Genomic DNA, 12,135 nt, shown 5'->3' on the forward strand with positions numbered 1-12,135 from the left:
ACCCATCCCTAGCTACGACAGCATTTATTCACAGGGGTGGCTGAGAACAGAACTCCCTCTCCTGAGGCCTACAATGAAGCTGAAATCTTGAGACAGGCACAGAGTGAGTAAATTAGGGATGATATTGATGATATTACATTCCTAAAAATATGGAAGACCCTCTTGTTTTCAAGCTATTTTCTGTCTTTGTCCCCAGAGCTAGAACAAGTAACTGGGCTTATTTGTGTTGGTGGAAGGCTTCGGCAAAGCAATGATTGCAATATTGAAAAATGCAGAGAAGACTTCTCATATTGGTGAACGACTGACAATCATGAACAAAACTAGTCTGATCTTCTTTAATTAGAGATGGCAAAAATATCTCTAAGCATCGAGCTAAGACCTTATAAAGAATCTTACTATCCGTGTTAATCAAGGAAATAGGGCGGTAAGATGAGCACTCATCTGGAGTGTTTTTTTTTTGTTTTTTTGTTTTTTTAGAATAAGCTGTATGTTGGCCTGGTAAAATGTTTGAGATAGCATTCCTTTTTCAAAAGAAGTCGAATACTTTAAGTAATATATCAGTAAAGACATTTTTTTTTTTATAAAAATCTGAACCGAAGCCCAGGGGCTTTGCCATTTTTCAGTAATCCAAAAACCTCCAAGTTCTCGCCTAGAAATACTACTAGATAGTACTTCTCTATTTTCGTCACTTAATCTAGGAAGATATTCGGATGCTGAGGTGTCCGAGGAATAAAGTTGAGAATAATATTCTGTCATAAGTTTATTTATTGTCTTAGTCAGATGGTGTGTCTTGCCATTACTGTTTTTTAATGAGGAAATTCCATTAACTGTTTGCCTGCTTTTAACCAGTCTTGGATTCAAGTTCTGCCTGCTTCTTTAGTCTCCTTCTTTAATGACAAAGCATATAAACTTTGCCTGTTTCCCATAAAATTAAGGGGCAGACATAAAGTAAATTGTTGGTTTCTAAAAAAAAAAGTACCATTGCGCCTTCAAATAATTTAGGAATTTTGGATTATTAAGCAGAGAGCAATTAAAGGTACAAAATGTAAGCTTTCACAGCTAGAGGTCGCGTTTTCAAAACAATAACAGAGGCGAAGCTCGATGACGCAATGACGGAGCATGGAACGATGGGAGATGTTGTTTTTACAAATGATTTTCACGGATGACATAATGTTTTACTTTTTTTATTATTAACTCACATGTACATTTGATAACAGTATTTTATGTCAACGCAATGGATTATCTGCAAAGAACGTGAAATTTGATTCTATATTAGGCTTTTACTGATATGTGACTATTTGTCATGATTTGTCAGGTTAATGATGCACATTTTTCTAAAAGTAAATTTGAACAAACATATTTGCAAGTAAGGCTAAATGTTTTTGTGCAGCAAAAAAAATCTATCCTCGAAAAAGACTAATGTGGAGCTAAATAGAAAGTGAAGTCTTTATTCTTGGGGTGTAAAAGTCTCCACATGTCAAGTAGATTAAGATCATTACAAAGTCTCTGAATGCCCTGGAATTTCTTTTGTCATTAGCTGGTAGAAGCGGTTTACGGTCCAAATCAGCATCCATGATGCAATTGAAATCTCCACCAACAGTGAATGAACTGAAGCAGGATGCCAGGTCCCTTAACAATGAAGCAAAAAATTTACAGAATTGGGGGCATACATTGAGCCTAATGTGACCATTTCTCCATAGAGGTAGCCCAAGACAAAAACATATCTACCCTCTTTATCTTTAATCATTTTTTTCTAACTTAAATAGGAAGTACTTGTGAATTAATATAGCCACACCTCTGCTGTTTGATTTGAAAGAGGAAAAAAATACTTGCCTCACCCCATCTCATTGTGATTTGGCATGTTCAATGTCATTTAAGTAGGTTTCTTGTAAAAAGGCTACTTGTACCTTTTCTTTTTTCAGCCAGGACTGCACCTTTTCGTGCTTGATCACATGGTTCTTCTCCTTCGCATTTAGAGTCAGCATTTTAAGATCACTCATAAAATAATAATACAATAGTGAACATAACGTTACTGTTGTTGGAAAAACAGGTGGGAAGACGATCTCAAATTGATGGGCTGCACACTATCCTTCCCTCCCAACGGAACCCCGAGAGAAAGAAAAAAAATTCAGGACATATAACAACCATGTCTCGAAAGTGCAATAGCAACTAAAAAAAAAATTAAAGAAACAGAAACATGACCCACCTCTACCTCAGTAGACCAAGGAACGTGTTACTGGAGTAGTTTATCACTTAGAGTTAAACTTGAAAAATCCCACCCGAATCCAATCCTCTCCACCCACATACACCTCAATAAAAAAAACTTCCAACTTAATGTAGTTTCATTATCACCGGCCTCGGATAGTGCCCCAGGCGTTTGGGCAGCTGCGAACTGGGTCTCCCTAATCTGTGAGCATGATCCAGACAAACTATCTCCATGTTCTCTTCTAATCCTAGAAAGGTGGGTGTCCAGGATTGGAAGTCATTGGTGGGATTAGCGCATCCACCCCCTCGGGAAAGTTAAAGATGATCAGGTTGTATCGTCTTAATCTATTATCCAAATCATCCTCTTTGGCTGTTCATCTAGGCAATTAAGCGTGCTCGTTAGCTTTAATTTGGTCGATGCTAGTTTGTCTTCTGTTCCGAATACTCGGGTTTCGACCTCATTGATACGCTTTGTGTTATCTTGTATTTTGTTTGCGATATCTTGCAGTTGACTTAGGAAAGTAGCGAGCTTTTCATCCAGTGATGCATTTCGTTATATCCGTCACAAGTCTCTCAGAGCTGAGCACCTGTTCAGCCTGGTCTTGTACGCCATCTTCCTCGTGCAACACCTCTGCCAGAGCGTCAGCTTTAGCGTCTTTTTTCACTGATTTACTGGACTTTTCCATGCTTTGAAGTGTGCTGCCTCTGCTTGCCATTATCACGAAGTCGTTTCACACAAATTTGGTGGAAAATACTCTGCTTTCAACACCATCATCCCGGAGACCGTCCTGATTAAACTCACACAGCTCTCTGTACCTACCTCCATCTGTCAGTGGATCGCCAGCTTCCTGACAGAAAGGCAGCAGCTAGGCTGGGAATACTCACATCTAGGATCCTCACCAATACCACAGGTGCTCCTCAGGGCTCCCACTGCTCTTCCCCTCTACACAAATGACTGCACCTCTAAAGACCCCTCTGTCGAGCTTGAAGTGGGACACTCAAATTGACCCTATTGTGAAAAAAACCCAGGTTATATTTCCTTCGTCAAGTGAAAAAGTTCAACTCTGCTGTTACTGAATCAGTCCTGTGCACTTCTATAACTGTCTGGTTTGGGTCAGCCACCAAATCAGATATAAGGAAACTGCAATGGACTTTTTGGACAGCTGAAATGATAATTGACGTGCTCCTGCCCTTCCTTCAGGACTTGTATAACTCCAGAGTGAAGAAACAGGCAGGTAACATCATAACAGACCACGCTCACCCCGGACACAACCTGTTAACAGTCCTGCCAGGCAGACATTACAGATCTCTGTGCACTAAAACATCTAGGCATAAAAACATTTTCCTCCCATGCCATCTCCAGCTTAAACAGCTAACATAGCAATTACCACCTGTTTTTATTCATTTTTTCTCAGTACCTGAGAAAGAGGCAATAATTCGATATTATGTAAATACATATACATATTTTATTTATACGGTTGTATGTGTGTGTGTGTGTGTGTGTGTGTGTATATATATGTGTGTATATATATATATATATATATATATATATATATATATATATATATATATATATATATATATATATATAGTAGATAATAGACAAATCTGTACATATGTATTGTTCCAGATGTATACCACATTATTAATATTTTTTTTTCTACTTTTTTCCTTAGTCTTACTAATTTAAATGTTCTTTCTGTTCCCATGTCCTATATGTATATATGTATGTATGTATGTATATACCAAGGGCTCCTGAAAAAAAAAAATTCCTTGGTGAATAAAAGTTCTGATTCTTATTGGCTGTCAATGGTTTTGTTCATTGGCTGGAAAAAAATCATTCTGAAAGCAATTTTAATGATATTGTTTCTCTGTGACACTATCATTATAGCTGTGGTGTGGACTTACCATTTCTCATAGAATTAGATAGTACGATTATTAAAACTTTTTAGTTATATTTATCGTACGTGGTGTGAATGGGCCTTAAGGATTACTGGTTTCTCCAAGAAAACTCCTAACCTCCTTCATACCCACAAACTTTACACAAATGATATCCCATATAGCACTGCATTTCAGTTAAGACATTATCAAATTAGAGCCCTGGGTCTTCTTGTTGAATTATTTATTTGTGTAGGATATAAAGTATTGTATTATGTGATGTAAGTTGTCTCAAAGTAATGAAGTGTTTTATTTTTGATTGTATATTATCAGTTTTGAGGACGTTTATAATCAAGACAGATGGATGTCTGCAGTAAGATTCCTGCTGAATCTCAGTGTTGCTGCGGTAGAAAGTGACACCGATACAGGAACAAGATTCACAACTCTGTCATCTGTGTGCAGTTACAAAACCTTCCCTTTAGGGTTTGATGAGTATGATCATTTTTGTCAGAGTGATTTCCTGCTGGATCTTTGCTCACATGTGAAGGACTATGAGACTCAAACAGGCAGGAGTCTCCTTCCAGGATTACAGTCAGTTTTCCAGTTACCTGATGTCTGGATCATAGATCTCTCACGGAGAAAGAGCTCCGTCCTTCTGGAAGTACTGAAACTCCAAACAGAGAAGAAACGAGTAGAGCTACTTGAATGTTCAGAGGAAGAGAGTGAAGTGATGAGTTTCCTTCAGTGTCTGCCCTACATCTCACAGCTGAGGTAAAAGAATCTCTGGAAACTTACAGTTATTGTGAAATATGATTTCTGTGTTGGAACATGTTTTCAGGTGTTAATGAGTGTTGTTAGATTATGGGCTCTGTTTTTATCAGTGTTAGGTATATGGTGATGCATTCTTACCATTCACTAAATCTTGTCTCGTCTTTGTGTGAATGCTTAAATCCAAGTGCAGTTTTCATGCAGGGCAATTCACAACTGTCAGTGGGTGTGAGTGCTCACCATATCTGTAAATGTACAAGCACAAATTATAGGTGTAGTTATGGGAGGTCCTTGTAGATGAACCTTGTAGGTTTCACCAGCAGATACCAAAATATATGTGCTAAGTGATGTAGCTGACAATAACAGTTAACACTAGTCATCACTGTGTATTTCAGTAGATCAGTATGATTAATTATACTTCCATTCTCTTATCATTTAATGGAGCCAATATCCTGTTAGTCCTGTTGAGCACTGTATTTTGCTATTCAAGAAGGATGCATTAAAAAAACAAACATAAGACAGTTTTTCTATTCTTCTAATGCATCACTTTCACTCCATTCACTTCTTATGTATGGACTAACATCATGTATATCACTATTGTTTGCAGGGAATAAACTCATCATTAAAGTGCACTTTACCAAATGAATTCAAGCTTTGTGCTTGTGATTTCACCAGTCCACTTGCACGTAAAGGCTTGCTTACACCAAGAATTATTACTATAGGAATAATTATTCTAACATCCACACCAACAGACAATAATGTTCTGTTTATTATAAGTGAGTGATGCCATTTTGTCACTTGCCACTTTAAATGCTCAAGCTCTTTAAAGTCGGGTGGATTGTGATTGGCTGTCAATGTTTTTATTGTTCATCAGCTGGAAAAAAAAATCATTCTGAAAGTGATTCTAATGATATCGTTCCTCTGTAATATAGCTATAACTGTGGTGTGGACTTACCAATTCTCATAGAATAAGAGTGGTTATTAAAACTTTGTAGTTACAGTTATCATTCTTGGTGTAAATAGGTCTTAAGACTTACTGGGTACGTCCAAGAAAATTTCCAGCCTCCTTTATCATACCCACAGACTTTGCACAAATGACATCCCATATAGCACTTCATTTCAGTTAAGATATTCTCAAATTAAAGCCCTGGGTCTACTTGCTTAACTATTTATTTGTGTAGGATGTAAAGTATTATATTATGTGATGTAAGATTTCTGAAATGAATTAAGTGTTTCATTTTTGTTTTTATATTATCAGTTTTGGGGAATTTCATGATAAAGAAAGATGGATGTCTGCAGTAAGATTCCTGCTGAATCTCAGTGTTGCTGCGGTAGAAAGTGACACCGATACAGGAACAAGATTCACAACTCTGTCATCTGTGTGCAGTTACAAAACCTTCCCTTTAGAGTTTGATGAGTATGATCCTTTTTATCAGAGTGATTTCCTGCTGGATCTTTGCTCACATGTGAAGGACTATGAAACTCAAACAGGCAGGAGTCTCCTTCCAGCATTACAGTCAGTTTTCCAGTCACCTGATGTCTGGATCATAGATCTCTCACAGAGAAAGAGCTCCGTCCTCCTGGAAGTACTGAAACTCCAAACAGAGAAGAAACCAGTAGAGCTGATACGATGTTCAGAGGAAGAGAGTGAAGTGATGAGTTTCCTTCAGTGTCTGCCCTTCATCTCAAAGCTGAGGTACCTGAACTTTTGGATTTTCTCTTACTGCAGTCAATGTCACTATATCCTGAATCTGTTTATGTTGCAGATTTGTTTTTATACTAAAATAGATTATTTTATAATGATCTGAGTTTTAAATTAATCTTGATTCTTTCATTTTATCCATTTATTAAACTCTTTATATCAAAGCAATAGCTAAAATTTGCATGCATGCACATGTGGCGCACATTCAGATAATCAACTTAATAAGCACGATAGTAAATATATATACAGCCAACTCAAATCTGTCCAATATTGGTTTTCCGGCATCTCTCCTCTACCCCAACTCCCCACTCCTAACTATTCCACACTTGGAGCCCTCTCCTCGGACAGCAAACCAAATATACATATTATTCACTCAATCTGATTATATGTAAGTGTGAACTTGTGAAATCTATCTTGCAGCACAGGGTGAAGTCTGTATGCACATTAATGACAATTTGTGACAAATTTAATGTACAAACCCGATTCCAAAAAAGTTGGGACACTGTACAAATTTTGAATAAAAACAGAATGCAATGATGTGGAAGTTTCAAATTTCAATATTTTATTCAGAATACAACATAATGACATATCAAATGTTTAAACTGAGAAAATGTATAATTTTAAGGGAAAAATAAGTTGATTTTAAATTCCATAGCATCAACACATCTCAAAAAAGTTGGGACAAGGCCATGTTTACCACTGTGTGGCATCCCCTCTTCTTTTTATAACAGTCTGCAAACGTCTGAGGACTGAGGAGACAAGTTGCTCAAGTTTAGGAATAGGAATGTTGTCCCATTCTTGTCTAATACAGGCTTCTAGTTGCTCAACTGTCTTAGGTCTTCTTTGTCGCATTTTCCTCTTTATGATGCGTCAAATTTTTTTCTATGGGTGAAAGATCTGGACTGCAGGCTGGCCATTTCAGTACCCAGATCCTTCTTCTACGCAGCCATGATGTTGTAATTGATGCAGTATGTGGTCTGGCATTGTCATGTTGGAAAATGCAAGGTCCCTGAAAGAGACGACGTCTGGATGGGAGCATATGTTGTTCTAGAACTTGGATATACCATTCAGTATTGATGGTGCCTTTCCAGATGTGTAAGCTGCCCATGCCACACGCACTCATGCAACCCCATACCATCAGAGATGCAGGCTTCTGAACTGAGCACTGATAACAAGTTGGGTTGTCCTTGTCCTCTTTAGTCCGGATGACATGGCGTCCCAGTTTTCCAAAGAGAACTTCAAATTTTGATTTGTCTGACCACAGAACAGTTTTCCACTTTGCCACAGTCCATTTTAAATCTCTTCTCTCTTTGGCTCTCAACGAAGGCGGTCGCATTTTCTCTCCCTCTCCTCCCCCTTACCTTCCCTGCTTTGCTCCTCTCGTCTCGTCTCGTCTCTTCTCGTCTATTGTCTTATACTTTGATAGACTCTCTCCGCACTGCTCTCCAAACAAAAAAATCATGGATTTGATCAACTGGTCTCTCAACGCAATTGACACCATCTTCTCGATGAGAAGCTTGGGTTCGGGGGAACCTGACTGCCCTGCCGGAACGTTCGCAGCTGGCTACACAATGGATGCATGGGAGAGGTGGCGGGTCGTGTGTCTGGCGGCTCTTTCCATGGAGGACATTGAAGATATCTACCTATTCGGAACCATGAAAACAGGTCTTCTGCTGATTGGATTAGGCATTGCCCTGGTTTATCGAGGAATTCAGAAAATGGTAACAGCTGTCCAAAGCCTCACAAGGCTGCCCGTCATGATTGAAGCAGTGGGCAGAGCGGTCAGCACTGAGACTGGGACTATTAACTGCAATATGGATAACACCACGGAGAAGCTCACGGATTTGCAAAGGCAAATGGATCGATTCGGAGACCAGAATGGACTAAGAGAGTAGTCGTGTAAATTAGAATGCGGCTACTCGCCCCAAGACCAAACAATCCCAATCTTATCTGGTTTCGGCTCCCGTCAACCACTACTGGCCTCAGCCAAGGCCGCTGTTGGAACAACAACTCCCCTGGAAGAGCACTGCAGTGAGACGCTCTTGCGTTCCTCCCCCCACTTCCACATACACCTGATGATTGTTTACTCTGTCTGGGACCTGATCAAGGCTGTCTCTATGGCAACATGCTGTGAATCGCTATGACAATCCTGCAGACTGAGGCACCTAGATTTGATGACAGGAGTAGCAACTTTCCAGGCCTACACATACAAGAACTTTTACATACATACACACACACATACGCACATATATAAAGATATGCATTCTTTATATGCATCCCCCCCGTCCACCCCCCACCCCCCATGCCTCGTCTTCGCCCCTTTGTACCACCAGTCTGACAAGCGGGTCTGTGACCAGCGCAGAGAATGGCTGCAGGACCGGATGGCTGCTTGCCTGTGCTGGGTTACCTTCACCCCCCCACTCCCCTCCCCTCCCCTCCCCTCCCCTCCCCTGTTGCAAGTCGTGTGTTTTTCATGCTGTACTGATTATGGCCTTATGTTGCTGAGGTGTTTTTTCCTGTTCCCGCACTGTACTCACCACAGGAGCATAGTCTGGGGGTTGTTTTTTTTCTCCTCCCCTCCCTCATGTTATGCTGTATTTCTTCCTCAATTCACTGTCTTCCTGTCCTGTCTACCCCCTTGTCATATTGTATGTATGGACAGGTTGATGGCTAATTTCGCTGGTACCTGTGACCAGTGACAATAAAGGGCTACTACTAAATGAGCCTTGGCCCAGAGTAAACACCTGCGCTTCTGGATCATGTTTAGATATGGCTTCTTTTTTGACCTATAGAGTTTTTAGCCGGCAACGGTGAATGGCTTTGTGGATTGTGTTCACCGACAATGTTTTCTGGAAGTATTCCTGAGCCCATGTTGTGATTTCCATTACAGTAGCATTCCTGTATGTGAGGCAGTGCTGTCTAAGGGCCCGAAGAGCACGGGCATCCAGTATGGTTTTCCGGCCTTGACCCTTACGCACAGAGATTGTTCCAGATTCTCTGAATCTTCGGGTGATATTATGCACTGTAGATGATGATAACTTCAAACTCTTTGCAATTTTTCTTTGAGAAACTCCTTTCTGATATTGCTCCACTATTTTTTTCGCCGCAGCATTGGGGGAATTGGTGATCCTCTGCCCATCTTGACTTCTGAGAGACACTGCCACTCTGAGAGGCTCTCTTTTTATACCAAATCATGTTGCCAATTGACCTAATAAGTTGCTAATTGGTCCTCCAGCTGTTCCTTATATGTACATTTAACTTTTTCAGCCTCTTATTGCTACCTCTCCCAACTTTTTTTTGGAATGTGTAGCTCTCATGAAATCCAAAATGAGCCAATATTTGGCATGACATTTCAAAATGTCTCACTTTCAACATTTGATATGTTATCTATATTCTATTGTGAATAAAATATAAGTTTATGAGATTTGTAAATTATTCCATTCCTTTTTTACTCACAATTTGTACAGTGTCCCAACTTTTTTGGAATCGGGTTCGAATTAAAAAAACTGTTATATAGTAGCGGCAGGATTTTAAACAGCATTGTAGCTCATCTGGTGAGTGAATCCCTTCAGAGTTTTGTGAAATGTTTATTCATACAACAATTTAATTTTCTTTGGGAAACAGGTTTGAACACTGGAATAACAGTCGTGCAGTGCAGTTTGTTCTGAATTTTTTTATTGATTCTTTAGTGTTTGTGAAAGTTTTAGTAGAGGATTTGCTGAAACTGTTATCATCAGTCTGCACCTACAGCTCTTTTCCTTATAAAAGCACTGACAGAATTAAACACAGTGATTTTCTGCTGGATCTTTGCTCACATGTGAAGGACTATGAGACTCAAACAGGCAGGAGTCTCCTTCCAGCATTACAGTCAGTTTTCCAGTCAACACCTGATGTCTGGATCATAGATCTCTCACGGAGAAAGAGCTCCGTCCTCCTGGAAGTACTGAAACTCCAAACAGTGAAGAAACCAGTAGAGCTGAGAGGATGTTCAGAGGAAGAGAGTGAAGTGATGAGTTTCCTTCAGTGTCTGCCCTTCATTTCACAGCTGAGGTACCTTAACTTTTGGATTTTCACTTACTGCAGTCAATGTCACTATATCCTGAGTCTGTTTATGTTGCAGATTTGTTTTTATGCTAAAATAGACTATTTTATAATGATCTGAGTTTTAAACTAATCTTGGTTCTTTTATTTTATGCAGTTATTAAACTCTTTATATCAAAGCAATAGCTAAAATTTGCATGCACGCACACAAATTTTTGATTTTTGTCTAGGACGACTCAGACGTATAACACCCCGAATGTGCAAATTCTATGCATGCAAGCTCAATTTCGAAGTCAACAATGCAATATTAAACTTAATATGTGATTATAAAAGTAATCGAATGTTATGTATTAATGTAATAAATTTTAGTTTAATAATAGCAATGGCACAACAAGGCAAAATTAAAGATTAGAAAGGGCTATGTTTATTATACATTTTCTCCAACGTGTTCATATTTTATTTAAGCTATAAAACTAAATTATGTTTAATTAAAGTCCCGGAGGAGCACATTCAGATAATCAACCTAATAAGCACGATAGTAAATATATATACAGCCAACTCAAATCTGTCCAATATTGGTTTTCCGGGATCTCTCCTCTACCCCAACTCCCCACTCCTAACTATTCCACACTTGGAGCCCTCTGTTTGGGACATGGAGGAGTTTTTTGGTTTTTTTCTGTGATTGTGTTTATATGTAAGTGTGAACTTGTGAAATCTATCTTGCAGCACAGGGTGAAGTCTGTATGCACATTAATGACAATTTGTGACAAATTTAATGTGAATTTAACGTAATTAAAAAAACTGTTATATAGTGGCACTCTAGTGCGGCAGGATTTTAAACAGCATTCTAGCTTATCCGGTGAGTGAATCCCTTTAGAGTTTTGTGAAATGTTTATTCATACTACAATTTAATTTTCTTTGGGAAACAGGTTTTTTGATTGGTGGAGTAGTAGTGGTGTGGTGCTTTTTTTTGTGAATCTTTTTTTAAGCAGCAGAGATTGAGACACAGACAGTAGAGCAGATGCTGAAACTGTTATCATCAGTCTGCACCTACAGCTCTTTTCCTTATGAAAGCACTGACAGAATTAAACAGAGTGTTTTTCTGCTGGATCTTTGCTCACATGTGAAGGACTATGAGACTCAAACAGGCAGGAGTTTCCTTCCAGCATTACAGTCAGTTTTCCAGTCAGCACCTGATGTCTGGATCATAGATCTCTCACTGAGAAAGAGCTCCGTCCTCCTGGAAGTACTGAAACTCCAAACAAAGAAGAAACCAGTAGAGCTGAGAGGATGTTCAGAGGAAGAGAGTGAAATGATGAGTTTCCTTCAGTGTCTGCTCTACATCTCACAGCTGAGGTACCTGAACTTTTGAAGATTCACTTAACTACTTCTCAACCAGTATCACTTCCCTGTATTTTGAATTGGTTTATGTAACAAATTTGGGTTCAAAAATAGTCTTTTTTTTCTTCTTTTTTTTTTTTTGTTTTTATGTTTTTTATTTTTATTTTTATATTTTTATGTTGATGTTCTTAAAAATGTTT

At 38.9% G+C, this 12,135-nt stretch overlaps 1 protein-coding gene across 1 annotated transcript in view; it reads left to right on the forward strand.

The window, feature by feature from the left end:
- Positions 1–12,135, forward strand: part of LOC109048198 — a 66,319-nt gene that overhangs the window by 36,864 nt on the left and 17,320 nt on the right. Inside the window, exons 3-7 of the mRNA XM_042732549.1 lie at positions 4,417–4,854; positions 6,110–6,547; positions 10,178–10,243; positions 11,407–11,453; positions 11,584–11,950. Of these exons, the coding sequence (XP_042588483.1) occupies positions 4,448–4,854; positions 6,110–6,547; positions 10,178–10,243; positions 11,407–11,453; positions 11,584–11,950 (1,325 nt within the window). The 5' untranslated portion in view covers positions 4,417–4,447. The remainder of the gene's footprint in view (positions 1–4,416; positions 4,855–6,109; positions 6,548–10,177; positions 10,244–11,406; positions 11,454–11,583; positions 11,951–12,135) is intronic.

The sequence above is a fragment of the Cyprinus carpio genome, chromosome A3 (assembly GCF_018340385.1).
Source record: "Cyprinus carpio isolate SPL01 chromosome A3, ASM1834038v1, whole genome shotgun sequence".
Classification (NCBI taxonomy): domain Eukaryota; kingdom Metazoa; phylum Chordata; class Actinopteri; order Cypriniformes; family Cyprinidae; genus Cyprinus; species Cyprinus carpio.